This window comes from Falco rusticolus, chromosome 7 (assembly GCF_015220075.1).
Source record: "Falco rusticolus isolate bFalRus1 chromosome 7, bFalRus1.pri, whole genome shotgun sequence".
NCBI lineage: Eukaryota > Metazoa > Chordata > Aves > Falconiformes > Falconidae > Falco > Falco rusticolus.
Genome location: NC_051193.1, coordinates 65,901,903 through 65,917,583, shown reverse-complemented (window position 1 = coordinate 65,917,583; position 15,681 = coordinate 65,901,903). Strand labels below are relative to the sequence as shown.

Below are 15,681 nucleotides of genomic sequence, written 5' to 3'. Positions count from 1 at the left end.
GAACACTAAGTGGGAAAGGAGCTTGTCAAATATTTACAGCAGAAGCTCAAGAATTGACAAATTTCCAATTCTAAGACACATGCTATAACCATTGGGCCATGGTGCCAAGTAAGGCAGTAGAAAGCAGGGGCTGAAAGCCCTAAGACTGCATTTTTAGCAAACCACTCACCTGCCTCATTCTGAGGGTGGTACCAGCACAACAAGGATATCGTCAATTAATGGAACCACTTGGTATTTGAGAAATATACAGCTCAGATAGCTTACATTAGTAAATTCCTTTCCACATGGCCCAGACCACATACTCCAGCATTACTTGTGCCTCATATCTCCAATCCTTTGTCTTTAAATCATCAGTCAGAACGAGTAAGAATAAGATGCAGAGAATGTCCCACCAACTCCTACAGATTAGCCTTACCAGAGGTAAACTTGGAGTCATGTTGCTGTTAACACCAGCTCATTTACTCATTTCAGCTGGCTTTACCCAGAAACAGCCACCAGGGAAACCCTACCATGCAAAAAAGAGGATGACCAGACAGAACTGGGATACATCATCTGTCCCATGCAAGAAAATTCTCCATAACTCAAGTCAAGTTCACACTTGGTACTGTTTCCAGTAATTTTCCTGAGACTTCTACCATATGGGCAGCATTTTACGCCTTAGAAGACAAAGCCTACTCAGCCAGAGAAACTCTGGAACCTGAAGACAAGGTCTTTAGAAGACTGAGGGACGGAAGTGACAGATGAAGAAGATACGTTCATGAAACAGGGGTGGAAAAGAGTGGAAGGAAATGATCAAGGAAGAAAGCTTTCCTCGTGTAGGGACTGGAACTTGGCACTGGGAAGACCAACAAGGGCTGGGCAAAGTTTCATGGAAACACTTGATCTTGCCTAGTTCTCCTGCACACCTTCATCTCTGCTCCACTGAGGTGGGAAAACTCAGCTTACCTCGCTCACATGTTCTCCCCCAGTAGCCGGTGCCAGTGCAGTCACAAATGAAGCGGTTCCAGCCATCCTTGCAGACGGCGTTGTTCTTACACGGGTAGCTGTCGCACTGCTTGGTGCTGAGGCGGGAGCAGGAGGACTTGACTCCGGCGGCATTCTGCGCCTCTGCCAGCTGCCGGATGTTCTTGCTTCGTCCATCAATGAACAAGTCTCGGATACAGCCAACGTAGCCGTAGTTCAGCATTGCTGTCCAGAGCTCTGTGGGAAGGATGAGTCCTGCCCGGTTCTCCGGCAGCCCGCCGAGGTACATGTCGCCTTCCAGATCTAGGATCTCACTCTCCCCACTAGCGGTGAATGGGGTGCGCCTGCTGTTCACCGATATAGTACCTAAATGAGGAGGAAAAGAAAAAAGTCAACACTTTCACTTACAGCCTCAGTCTAGTTCATTTTTTTTTCAATAACTGGGTGAGGTTTAAGGTTCAGCACAGGAGACTGAAGATTCCTCCCTGCCCAAATGCACTGCTAACAGAGACAGTGTCTCCCACACAGCTCTCTCTCCTCTTGAACCACAGGCCGTAAGTACTTCCATGCGGTGACTGACCATCATGTGTCTGTATCCCAACGTGCATTATAGGTCACAAACACAACAACGCAATGGCTTAATAATAACATGTAAAAAATGAGCATTATTAAACGGCATTCATCCAGCAAAGCAAAGACGTACTGAGAACATACAGGAGTTTGATGGTGTCAGGACTAGAGAGAAAAAAAACCCGAAGAAAAGCCTATTAATTCACACTACATAGATCTTGCAGAAAACACTTCATCAGTAACTCCAAAGCTGAACAGATGATGGAACTAAATAGACCCTCATCAGGTTTGTAGATGACACCAAACTGGGCAGAACGGTTGATGCAGTGGAGGAAGCACAGGGCTACCATTCAGAGAAACCTTTACAAGGCATAGCAAAAGACTGATAGAAATGTTGGATGTAAATCAACAACAACAAACAAGAAGTCCTACATGTGGGGCAGAATAACCTCACACATAAGTACAGGCTGGAGATGAGCTGGTGAAGGAGCAATTGCAGAAAAGGACCTGAGGATACAGTGGACAACAATTTGGACTAGTCAGCAGTGTGCACTGGCAGTGACAAGAGACACTGATCACAGGTTGTAGCAAGGGAAATTCCAGCTCCATAGACAGGAACATTTTTCACCACAAGTGTGGTCAAATGTGGGATGTGGAATCACCGTCCTGAAGGCATTCAAAAAATGACTGGACACAACCCTGAAGAAAGCCTAGATTTCAGTAGAGTTTGGACTAGAAATCTCTAGTTTGTTCCAAAACACATTAATCTATGGTTTTACAAAGAAATTTCAGTATTCTAACTTCCTTTTCACAAACAGGAAAATTGAGGTAGAGAAAGATAAAGGCTCTCTCTGAAGAACAGCTGTCATTAAAACTGTAGTAGCTTCCATATGCTCCAAGCAGTATGTAGGAATACTGCACTGAGACCATTCCTACGCATTTGAAGAAACTGTCTCAGCACATAAAATAACTGGAACATATAATACAGAAACATAATCAGAACACATAGAACAGGTACAGAGAAGTGATTTGTTCATGGTCACACAGCATATCCAAATTAAAACAGGGAATACAGTGCAGGTGTCTCACACCCCAGAGCAGCGTACTCTTCAGAAGAGCATTCAGCAGCTTTCAAGACAGGGATCTCTGCCCACCAGACACTCAGCTAAAAATCAGCAATTTACTCTCCCTAGCTATAAATCATTGCATCCAATTGCCTCGTCGTTAAGATAGTCCGTCCTCAGAGACAACTATCCAAGCCTTAAGATTAATTCCACATCATTGCATTTCTATCATACACCCCTACAATGAGGTGGGAGCGTTTAGTTAATAGTTAGCTCTATTTTGTGTCTCTGTGAGAAAGTGCAGTCATGTACACATGCTTTTTCTTCAGCTGTGATAAGTGTTGTCTTAGACAACAGCACGTATGACACAGACACAAGGTATTTCATGTGTGTGATGTTCAGTAATAATTTAGGAAGAATGTCAGAGGCAGCAGAGTGCCAGAAGCAACAGAGGCATTACAAATTAAAGGCTCAAAGAGAACCATGATTATTTGATGAATCATTTTGCAAAAACAAGCTGCAGTACCGCAGACATTTTCCCTTTTACAAAGTAAGAAAAAAGAAGATGTGACAATACACCTAGAGTTGTAAAGGCAGCGTGTCACAGCCCCAGGATCACAGCCCTCTTCCTGCATCTCTGCTGCTGCTCCTCAAAAGCAGCATGTGGAATATATGTTACTCAAAATGCTAGAACTAAAATACTGGAGGGTTGAGCTCCAGACAGCTGCTGTTATGGAGAAAACAATCACCACCTGCAAAAGCCACAAAAGTAAAGAAACCCTCCAAAAGAGAATAAATACTAGATACCAAAGAGAATTTTAAAACCTGCAGACAGAGCACAAGGTGATGACAGGAGACAGGCCAGATAGCAGCCTGAACCTTCTGCCCCTGCTTTGTACCCTGCAACTATTCCTGTAAGGAGATGGTACTAGCTCGCATGCACAGCACTTTCAAGACCAAGCTACTAAGACGGAGAAATTCTGAAGCGACCCTAGGAAGGAGCAGTCACACGAACTGAAATTTTTTTTCTCACACACACACTCCCCCCCCCCCACCTCCAAATCCCATGTTTGCAATCATACCATCTTGAGAAATCAGAAGGATTTAAGCAACTTATTTCCAGTTCCTTAGGGACTTCGTGCAGGGGTAAAGAACAGACAGACCACAAGACCTCAGGTTACCAAGGGCAGAGCTGGCATACCAAGCAGACTGATGCAGACGTGGACCAGACTTTCCAGTAAGACTTTTAGTGTTGTCTGAGTGGGTGGGACAACACGTGTTTCGTAGCTGATGACCAGTCAAAAACATTGTCTTGTGTAACATGCTGCGCGTTGCTAGAAACTGTGGCAGGTTTTGTGGACGCTTTGTAGGAACTTTCCCCACGGACACTAGATGTCCATGGCCATGCTGGCAGCTTCTGCCAGAGTAGAGAAAAAAAACAGCTTCTGCTGTTCTGGCAGCCAATACAGACCAAAGCATACACAAAGCCCAAGGGGACTAGAGATGCCAGAGGTTATTTGAGCACAACTGCCACGCTTCCCCAGCATCCGCGCTCCTGCCTTAGTACACTGCAGTAGTGAATATCTGGATTTTTAGGCTGTTTTACTAAGCTCCGCAGAGCCTGAAGTTTTGGACTGTTATGGAAATGGAAAGAAGGGGAGAGATGGCACCTAAAAAGGTCCTGGATGCTTTAGTAATGAGAATCAGAACCTCTAGACCACTAGCTCATTAAACCCAAATGACTGCTTTGTAGCCTGCATTAATTTATTTCAATTCTGTTTCTAGTGACAGGCATCCACATTAAAAAAAAAAAAAAAATAAAAAATTAAATGCCTCCAAGGTGTAACCATTCTCTGGTCTGCACATGGGAGAAAAGCCAAGACCTAAACAAAAAGAGATCCTGAACTTCCTTCTCACACCTACCAAAAGTACCACTGGATAAGACTGATGGATGGTTACTAAAGGTACGGTGTGATGAAATCAATGCCAGTATCCTGCTTTTCTGTAGAGACAGGACATCAGTCACTAGGATCATTAACCCAGTACTTGTCAGCAGAAAATGCAATTAAAAAGAAAAAGAGAGAAGACAAGAACGTACAAACGTGTTCATTCTTGTTGAGCAAAGTGTTTTTAATTCAAAATCTGTTCTCTCTAATCAGTGTCCAGAACATCACAAACCTCCCTGCCAACTGCCAAGTGAATCCTACAGTCTCATCCCGCAGGCAGCAATGCTGTCTGTCACACCCTCCTAGTCCCGATGAACGTGTGTCCCTCTGCCCAGGTTTTTACAAACTTTCTTAAGCAGAGAGCTTAGTTACATTTCCACCGCTTCTTCTTCTGCAGCTGCCTCTCCAGGGACCAGAGTCCCCAAGTGATCAAGCAAAACTGAAGGCAGCACAGAACGCAACTAATTGAGTTTATTCTTGGAAGTTAATTAAATTTTAGCAATTTTAAAGAAATCAAAGCTCCATTTATTTATTTGTGGCTTCCTTTATAAAATGTTCCTATCGATGTCTATAGCAGATAGCAACACATAACCACACATATTAAGTCCTAGTAGAGCACCATGCCAAATACAAAGAAACTCCTCACATCATCAAAGAAAAAACTAGCTTCAGAAATAGACCTGTTCAAACAGCTAGGCTTTGCGTGGTATCTGAAAGTCAGCTCTTTTTAAAACTCAAGGGAAGCAAATTCTAGCACTTCGTTCTCTTCAGTGATGGCATTCAGCAACTGGAAACATAAAATTAGGGACTTAAATCTATCATCTGGAAATCACCACACAAATCCCAAATCCCCTTGGGGTAGGTGGGAAGCAAAATTCCCTTTGAAGAGTTATACAGCCAGGCTTTAAGATCCCAATGGCTCAGGAAGAATTCAAGTACAATTGTTCACATATTCTCAAGACGAAGTTACAGCATCTGATCATTTTGTTTCCTTTCACAATTTCAGAGTACATCATGAGTAAGTTAGCTTGCTATCCAGGACTAGAAACAAACAAAGTAACTCTTGGTAATTGCACAGTAGGTATAATATTAGAAATAAACTAAAAGCCACTTTTGAAAATTAGAAGCTGTGCAATAAAAACAGGAACATACACTGAATGCTGACTCAGATACTAAGACTAGAGTTTGGCATCCAAGGGAGAGGAGAGTAAAGAAACCAAACTGAAAACTGCAAGATACTAAAGGAAACAAAATAGGATGAAAATGTTGATTTGTCACCATAATTTTGTCACTGGTTGTGCCCATTACTTTTATATCCCTCATGACAAGATCTCAAACCTCCGCTCCTTAAAGACACAAGATGAGGAAAAGATAGCAGTATTAGGTCACAGCACTAAGCTTTCATTTGGTTTCTACTTTCTTTTGAACAGAAACATGAAGTAGACCAGTGAGAATTTCTCAAACCAAGAACTAAATAATAATGATTCTGAAGGATCTTAAACCTTACTGTGGCCTACAAAGAAGTCATCACTGTAATTACATACGTAATTGCAAAGACAGGCCCCGAATATCCAAAGATTGTGAATAAAATATTAATAGACTGCATCTATGATGTGCTCTCTGAAGTTCACACTGAACATTTAATGAACACCTAGCCATTCACATCTTTGCTTCGCCGGATAAACATCACTGGAGTGTAACACTAAGTTTTTGTAAGAAGGTGACTCATATCTAACAGGTTTTGAAGGTTCTGAGAATTAATACAGAGCCCTAGGTCGGGATCTGAAAGATGAATCTGCTTAAGAAGTAGTCATCACTCTACCTGATCTTCCATCTCGCTGAATATCCACATGGTACCACTCTCCATCATTGGCTTTCTTCTGGGTGGCTTTGACTTTAATGGTCCCCGAGCCCATGTCCAGCAGCAAGTAGAGGTTCCCATCTAGAAGCTCAACTGCAAAAAAGTCTACCTTTGTATTTTTCTGGCTCCTGGCATCTTTCCTCTCCTGAGGCTTGCCATGGGTGAAAAGGATCAGTCCATTGGGTTCAGTGGTTCGGAAATCAAATGAGATGGAGCCCATCCTTTTGGTATTCCATTTAGGCAGACTAATATAGGCTTCAGGTGTCTCAAAGCTGATGGGATCCAGTGTAGCCACATTCTCACATACGAATTTCACCTCCCCGTAGATCTTCATCTTAGTATCACCAATCCGTGCCAAGCGAGACAGCTCCAGACGAATGTCATTATTCTTGTAAACAACCTGCCAGACACAAGGAAAAATATCATACATCAATCCTGTATACAGTACAAATACTGCAATTACCGTCAGCCATGGGAGACAAACTTCTCCCAAAAGGCAGCGAGGAGCAGAAAGGAGACCATACCAGAGTCTGACATGATGACCGAGGGAGAGAGTAGAACAAGGAGCGTGTACAGAAATGACAGCAACAGGTATTTTTTGATGACTACAGATCAGATAAGCAGGCAGAAGAGAACATTTAGGCAAAGGACAGGGAGAACAATTAACTACCACAAGCCCACTCTGCTGTAAAAGCTTTTGTACATAAAATACAGTGTGTGTCTGGTATCATGCTGTTATATTTGCATAAATCCCATACAAAATACATAACAAAGTGTAACCTCCATGTCCGTCTCTGCTAGCCACAGCAGGGAACTCTGTGCCACCACTGTCATTTCTCTATTATTCCTATAAACCCACTTAACTACTAGGAGAGAGATGCAAAAAAAAATTTAAGCAAGTTTCTGTGAACTGTTGGTGATTGCCCTGTGGCTCCTGAAGAGCTACAAGAAAAAAAAAAACAAACAAAGACTAAACATTTCTCTGACCAAGAAATCTTAAACCGCTACAGGCACAAACTTGCTACGGAGATACTCACACAGTTTTCCCTCGCCTCAGCAAAGCTGCACTCTGTGCTAACACATCAAAGCCTAGACTTTTACTTTCTCTGGGTTAAGGACCAGAACTCCGGACTCTGTGTTGCTGCACAGATGGAAATTAGCCAAGAGCAGAGTCCCGAACAGCCCCAAACAGGCAAGCACTCCTGAGCATGCCTGGCTCGCTCGGCCCAGACCTCCTGCCCTTCTCTTTCTCACAGCTGCAGAATTAATTCCTTGCGAAGAGGATTCCTTCCTGCCCCACACCTTTCTCACAGAGGCAGGGACTGGAGAAGGCAGAGAACTGAAATATTTCTAATCTGTACTACTCTGAACTGCCTTCCATGCTTCCTAAACCCAGAGCTGGCACACCCAGCAAGCAAAAGCACTTCTGCGACTAGCACAATTTTAATTGAATTAATGTTCTGTGACACTACCAGAGACTGATTTCTTCTAAGGAGTTACTATTTTAAAATACTTCATGTCTATTACATCTAGTATATACATACACACACATTTGATTTCTGCTTTCAAAATGCTAGCAGGATGAGTTGTCAGCAATTTGCTATGAAAAGAGAAGGGAAAAGAGATATGCATTTTTAATTCTACAAATGGGACAGGAAAGTCAGAAAAACTGAGCAAGCAGTAATTGTTAAAAGGCAAATGAGGGTGACAATGAGGGATAAGCTTCTGAAGTAGGTGACTTCAGAATGAAAAATCAATGAAATCACAATTCAAGAAATTTGTAGCAAGCAAAGAATCCCCAGCTTTTGCTGAGTATTAAAGGAGAATTTCCCCAGTGCAGCCAGCACAGCATCAGATTTTCTTGTTGCAAAGGCAAAACACCCCGCATCAGACTAAAAGGAGATGCCAGCTGTTAATTCCCATTTGGAGTCATGGCACAAAGCTGGAGTTCCTCCCAGCAGAGGACAGCATTCACCCACAAGACCTTGTTTTGCTCTGCCCTCACCCAGACTTCAAAAAACATCAGGTCTATTAATATCCGCAACAGGAATAAAATATATTTTCGATTTGTGGGACTCTAGTGGTTTCATTCTATGGATTAACCATGTTGAATGCTCTCACTAGATGGACCATACACCTTCCAGTGGCTCGGCCAGGCTGTGCATTGCAGCCTCCTGCTCTTGCCAGACAACAAGGTGCATTTCAGGCAGGGACCAGCCCTGAGCACTGCATGCAGCCCCATCTCTGCATCTCAAGGGAACAAAGGAGCTGAAGGTACAGAGGAAAATAAATGGAACAATTAAAAGGGTGGAGCAGGATGCTTTATGAGGATAGCCTGAAAAGGCCAGAGCTCTTACATTTGGAGAGGACTGAGAAAAAAATACAACTGAAGTTTACAGAAGATGGAGAAGGTTAATGTAGAAGTGCTCTTTGCCAAATTCAGCAATAATAGAACTACAGGCACTCACTGAAACTTGTACGGTGTAAGTTTAAAATGGATTTTTAGAAGTGTGCATTTACACTGAAGATAGTGAACTTCTGGAACTTGCCACCATAGGAGGTAGTGGAAGCAGAGCGCGTCAACAGGCTCAAAGAGAACCAGAAACGTAAATGAACGGCAAGTCTACAAACTGATATTAAAGAGAAATAGAAGGGACAGACCTTTCAATACTCCTAATCCAACAGCAGTGGATGCTGTGGGAGTGTAAGGGGAATGCACCACTGACAGCAGCCATGCTCACATGCCCTCCCTAAATAGCACTTGCGCCTGCCGCTATTGAAGGTGGAATAACCGGGTAATTATTGAAAGATTGGCTGCTCTTCAGGCCCACTAGGGCTTTTCTCCTGTTCTTAATGAATCTGCGTGTATAGTAGACTGTGCGCAGTCTACTCCTTGTCCCACTGCAGGGACAGCCTGGGAAAGAGGGTAATTGGAAATTGGTTCCTGTGGACAGTCCTTCTGCCTGCACACACACACAGGGCTCCCTGGCTGGTACGACTTCAGCACATCGCTGCACTTTCAGTATTTTTTTTTTATTTGCACCCCAGTATCGAGTTGCTTTGGTGGGCAAGAGAATGTCAGGCCTGAATGAACTGTCACTTTAATGATCCTGACATAGGAGAACTGCCCTTAGAGGATACTACCTATAGTTGCTCAAACCAACAGTTACCTAAACCGTACCTTGACCCAGGCTTTCCTTACGAGAGTAGCAAACAGGTAGCACAACACCCTACGTGTGATTGATGGCTGGTGCTGGGTTGTATCTAGCTATGGTTCAGCCACAGGCTTTCTGCAGCCTCTGCAGGTTACTGTAGAAGGAATATGATCACGTACATGTAAGCAGGTTCCAGCTCTCACCTGAGCCACATAGAGGTTACATCTCCCCCTTTCATGTATTTGATACCTAACAATTCCCATCTCTTCTGGGGAAATAGAGGGTCCACCTCTTATCTGGGGTTTTCTGCAGACTTTCTTGTATTTCATTAGTCATACCAGTACCGCAGCTGGAGAATCGTTGAGACAGCCTTTCAAAGGATTTAGATAAAATTACACTGAGTTAGCTGTAACCCAGAAAGTCACTAACAATGGAGGATCTGAGAGCAAGTTTGAAAGACAGGACCAAGAAAGAAAGCACAAAGGAAGACCTGGGGAAGAAAGGAGCAAGGGGGTTAAATACATGCAAGGTTCTAAATTCAATCTTTTCAAAGAAACAGAGCCAGCCCAATCTGAACCTCAAGTGTTTGTTGTTCTACATTATTCTCTTTTAAAAACCCAAACCCACAATCTAGCTTGAGAAATTTAAAAAGCACCTGTGTTCAAGAAAAAGTACAAGTGTTCTGTACATAGAGGACTTGAGATATCATTGACAGCCACATTTGGACATCAAGATCTTAATGTATAATGAGGTACCCCAGAACTCTCAGTAGTATAAACACAAGGATGAAAATAACCCTCAGGTGTAAAATCAAGGTGAATCCTGAGCAGGAATAGAGACACAACAGAATCCCTGGCTTGGGCAATGGAATGCTAAGGCAGCTTCTGATATCTGCGATTCAATTCTTAAACCAAAAGTTCAAGAATGAGAAAACGGAATATAATTAAATGACTGGAATGCATGTCCCATAATGAAGAAATTAAAATTCAGGCTGTTTAATAGGTAGAGGTTAAAGGGCGATTTGATTACAATCTACAAGTACCTGTGCAGAAAATGGAATTTGGCAATAGAGGGCTCTTCAGTCCACGTGACAAAGGAATAATGGGATCCAGGGGCTAGAAACTGAAGTTCGAGAAATTCACATTTTAGGATATTATGACTTATTTTTAAATGAGGGTAATTCGCTATTGAAACAATTTACTACAGGTTATGGTGTGTTCTCTGCTACTGGAAAACTTTAAATTAAAATAGTATCTTGTTTTCTCTAAAAGACATAGTGAGACAGGAATTAATTATATCACAAATCAGCCTAGATCATCATAATGGCTCTTTCTGGCCTCATAACCTATGAATCTTTGTGTTTTAATAAAATCAACAGATGCTTCTGTCCTGTTTTCCAGGAGAGGTGAAACACATCCTTCCCAAAAGTTATAACTGCCTGGTAAATGAGAAGGTGCTTGTGTCAGTTCTGGTCTGATTTGCCACCAGTGCTTTCAGTGAGGCTTCTTTATACGTTTGTGATCCTACCTTGCAACCTACTATTAAAAAGGAAGTAAGAAGCCTAGGGCAAAATGCTTGATCCTGTACTTCTATCTACATGACCTAGTTCCTTAGAGAGTCACCTGCTGCAAGCCAGAGAAGAAACATTTTCATGTTTGGCTGGGGAAGCTGTCTGCCAGCAGTAAAACCTATCATTGCGTAACACTTCCTACCTTGTAGTCTCATTTTACTAGCAGTGTCTGAACAAACGTGAGGGCTCTTCAGGACGTACCAAAATACCAAATGAAACCCACTAACTCCAAATGGGGCCACGGCTGACTCAGAGGACAGTCCCTCGCTAGGGCATAGTCTTCTAGTGCCACTCTGGGACTTAGAAGTATGCAAAGCAATGAAAGTAGCACCCACAAATTTGTCCATTTTTATCAGATGGCTTTCTGAACAAAGCTGACCTTGTCTGTTTAAGCAGAGACAAGCCTGAGTTCATCTCCTGTCTGATACGTGTGTCAGAGAAGGCCAAGAGGCCTAAGGGAATCAAGGAGATGATACCTGGTACAAATATACACATTTACCTTACAGTTATTCCAGGAATGAAGTTAGAAAAGAAAAAAGGGAAGAAAATGACTACCAAAAGCTATGCACAGAGCACATGAAAAGTAACCTTCACACTTCCAATCTTAAAATCACTTTATATTCCCCAAATTAAATAAGAACAATGAAAAAAAGTGGTTTTTTTCCTTTCCCGTGAGGACTGCTTCTAAATACACTTTAACAGAGGAATATTTTGACTGCTCAATGGCTTTGTTTAAGGAATTCGACCAGTTTAGATGGATGGTCAGGGACAGGGTAGTCCAGATGCACAGTCTCCCTCATAATCAGCAGTAGAATTCCATGACATCTGGGGCATTTTGAGAGATAACAAGATATACAATAAATCAGGTTTCCTTTAAATCTGCTGAGAAAGAAGAGTTTGTTTTAAGCTGAGCTAAATCAAACTGGCAATCTAGTTTTGAGGTTTCTTAAAAATGGCAACTTTGCAGTTCGGAAGCATTCAAGGAATTTCTCCAGCTACACTTGTAAGAAGCTTCACTCATGGGTTAATGAAAGGTCTAATCAGATGGCTTTTCACAATGATGAAAAGTGTCTCTCTGCAATCAAGCGAAGATGCAGATAGGGAGGGAGCAAAAAACGTGAGGAAAAATGATGTGCTAGACTTGGCCAGTAGCCAATATAAAAATTCCTCTCTGAGTCGGTGCTATTAAGCAGGAAACATGGTTTTCGGTGCAGGCTGGACACAGGCATGCTCCAAAGAGGAACAGCCATGGGTAGCCTGGTTAATTAGAAGATGACCATCACGAACCATCATGGAAAAGGGCAATAACCTGAAGGCTGTGTAAGTTTAGCCAGCTAGGAAGAGCACCTCCGAATTTCAGCCAAGTTGTTCACCTGCAGCATCCTGTGTATCGGCTGCTTTTTCCTGTCACGGGCCGTCCCTCTTCACCAAGTGCCCGCATCACTTCCCAGAAGGGCTAACTGCAAGACGTTCAGCCTCCAGCCTTTCTAAGGCTTCCTGAAAGGCACCTGCACTGAACCAGACAAGCTGCTCAATAAATTACAGTTCATCAGATGGTTTACCAGAACGGTGTGATCCTACCCTGCCGCAACCAGCAAGGAGAAACAGCCCGACCAGCTAACGATGCTTTACGTTGTGTTTGGGACAGGCTACGTGCAGCAATCCTAGGCTTCAGTGGTGGGTAACTAAAGCTGCTACGCTGATTTTAAAAACTGTATGTGGACTGTCTGTACCTGACTAAACATATTTGATAGTTCACTGGGCTAACAACTGTATTCAGGTAACAAACACAATCACCATGCACCACACGGAAGGAGTTAATTTACCTGTCATAGAAAACAATACATTGAACGCTGATGATAAGTAACAGAATCCAAACAAATACTCCTCAGATATGATTTGTGCTATGTTGACTGAAGTAATGCGATTCTACATTTCATCTGAATTATGTTTAAAAAAGAACATGAGTTTACCCAGCTAAAAATAGAAATATGGTGAGTAGAACACTTAAACAATAAGGCAGAAATATTTCAAGCTTCCCTACAACACTTTTTCCACCTTACAATTCAATTGTAGGTTCTGAATAACTTCAAGTTTTGTGGAAAGCTCCAGAAGAGAAAAGAGATTGATTTAGTTCCAAAAGACTTATAGGAAGATACAGAGAAGCACTGCCTGAAGCAGGATATAAAGAAAGAGATAGAAAAGGGATTCAAGGTGCAAGTAAAAAAGGGCTGAAGAAGGCAGAGTAGAATTTATTCTGCTGGTCTAGTGAAAATATTTCTCTAACAGATACTGAGGACAGAGGACCCAAGTACTTCATTGTGGTCACAACTATCTATTAAGCCAAAAAATAAGCCCCTACTGCTCAGGAGAATTCAGGACATCGGAACGTGTTCACAGTTACCTCAGAGTTTACACCAACCCAAATCATTCACAGCGTATCCCAGAGCAGGTGAAGGTCTATCTTGCTGCCAGATCTTTCAGCTTGGAACATACTAAGATAAAAACCAAACATATCTATGCCTTTTTGGAGTAAGAGCTAAGATTTTTTGCCTTATGACCAACCAAATACATGAATGAGAGAGATTACAAACTTCAGGGGGAAAGAAAGTTGCTCTACAGCTATTTATGGAAGTTCTAATATGAACATGAATAACATGAATAAATGAAGTTCTAGAGCTGTACAATACGTTTTTGCATATACTGAGCTGCTTCTCGAGTTACCTATGAATACTGTTAAGAGACTAAAATGTCAAATGCTCTACAGCCTGACTTATTCCAGGTGTTGCATTGCAGCATCCAAACTACAGAAAAGCAGGGTTGTGAAATGACCTGCTTCTTGGATTCCTTCCTTCTAACAGGTAGCAGTAAGAACAGAATTTATTTCATCACATGGGTGGATTTCCGCATCCCTCCATGCTGGGATAAACTGGCTGCTGATTCATTTGCTCTACTGTGGAAGAAAATCTTGATTTCAAAGGGAAGAGCAGACCCCACAATTGCATCCCAAGACAAACAAGATGGGAACATTAAAAATACATATATATTTGTGAAAAAAAGGCATGACACTTTATAGAGGGGGGAGAAGCCTTCATGATTGCAAGAGAAATACTGCTGAAGGATTCTGTATTGGCCTTAAAGACTGAAGTTGTTGCCTCAGCTACCAAAACATAGCACAGCATAGGCAGCAGTAAGATTAAGCAGAACTGGTCTTAGCATGGACTATGATTTGAGGATAAATGCTCTTTTGTGGTGGAAGCCGCCTTCTTTCCTTATTACAGAAACTTCAAGTTCTGCAATAAGTGAAGAACGAGATCACAGGAAATAAGATCTAGTTTCTGGATTTCTTAAAATGTCACTTTTCCACAGGCTTTCTAAGAAACGGTGAGAAAGCCACCTAAAATCAGTATTTTTAAAAGTATATTCCTCACATTATGGCAGCCAAGGAGGTCATGGAATTGGTTTTGCAGAAGTGCTCATTAGCCAAAAGCTGTAAGTGAAGATAAGGAGAGATTTTGTCTTTACTGTTAAAGCTAAAAGAAATGCTCCGAGAGATTAGACCTAGATTTCTCAGTCACTTTCAAAAAACTAGCTGATGCTTGTTAATATTTAGGTGAAAAAGTCACTGACTGATATTTGACAGTAGCAGAGTTCACCTTTGTGTTATGGCAAAGCATTTTAAGGCATTTCCCTGTGAATTAAGGTGCACAAATTTGAACTTACCCTCTTTCTCCATGCTCTATTCAACCTCCATTTGGCCTGGTAACAGAGAAGAATAAAAGCTGCAGGACAGGGAAGCCAAGACCACCAGTTTAATACTCTTGCTTGTGCCACAGGCACACCTCATGCTAGCACTGAAAAGCAACTTGTACCCTGGATGTGTCTTTGGATATAAGAAGGGCATAGAGGAGACTTATCATTATTTTACAAATATTCATTCATATAAAATAATGAGGAAATTCTAAGTTCTGCACTGAGCTTGTATAATGCAGAGCTAAAAAAAAAAAGACGGAAGAAACACTCACTTAATAGCTACGCACTAAAAACCATTCATTGGGTGGACTAAATGAAGCATCCTGGAATGTATGGTGATATAGGAAGATGCAGTGCTGTACTTTGCTGGAGATCACATCCAGTTTGAAGAATTGCACTTCAAGAAGGGAGTGGGACTATTGGAAAGTGTCCTGAGGATAGCCATGAGACTACCCAGAGGTCTCAAAAATGTAAGAAAGATTGAAAGTATTGCTTCTTTTTAACATAAAGAAAATTGCAAGGGGACATTATAACAATGTTCAAATATAAAAAGGCTTCTACAAAGCAGAAAGGAGCAATCTGTTCTCTGTACTAAGCTGAAAAGGACAGGAAATAATGGGCAAAAATTACAGCAAGAAAGTGTTAGAATTGATGTTAGGAAAAGTTGTGGGTTTTTTTGATTTAAGAACAGTGAAGTACTGGGAGAGATTGCCTGGGGAGCAACCATCACTGGAGACCTTTAATTACAGGTTAAACAAATTGCTGTCAAGACTCTCATAGATGCCTTTGATTTTGTCTT

General features: G+C 42.0%; 1 protein-coding gene across 35 annotated transcripts in view; it reads right to left on the bottom strand.

Annotated features, from left to right (window-relative positions):
- NRXN3 (neurexin 3) overlaps window positions 1-15,681 on the bottom strand; it is a 1,022,019-nt gene that overhangs the window by 703,220 nt on the left and 303,118 nt on the right. For all 35 annotated transcript variants that reach the window (XR_005105297.1, XR_005105300.1, XM_037394470.1 and 32 more), the window contains 2 exons: window positions 6,366-6,804; window positions 946-1,329 (listed from right to left, as the gene is read on the bottom strand). Coding sequence is in view for 33 of the 35 variants with exons in the window: in XM_037394470.1 (XP_037250367.1) it covers window positions 946-1,329; window positions 6,366-6,804 (823 nt within the window). In the remaining 2 variants the exon portion in view is untranslated. The remainder of the gene's footprint in view (window positions 1-945; window positions 1,330-6,365; window positions 6,805-15,681) is intronic.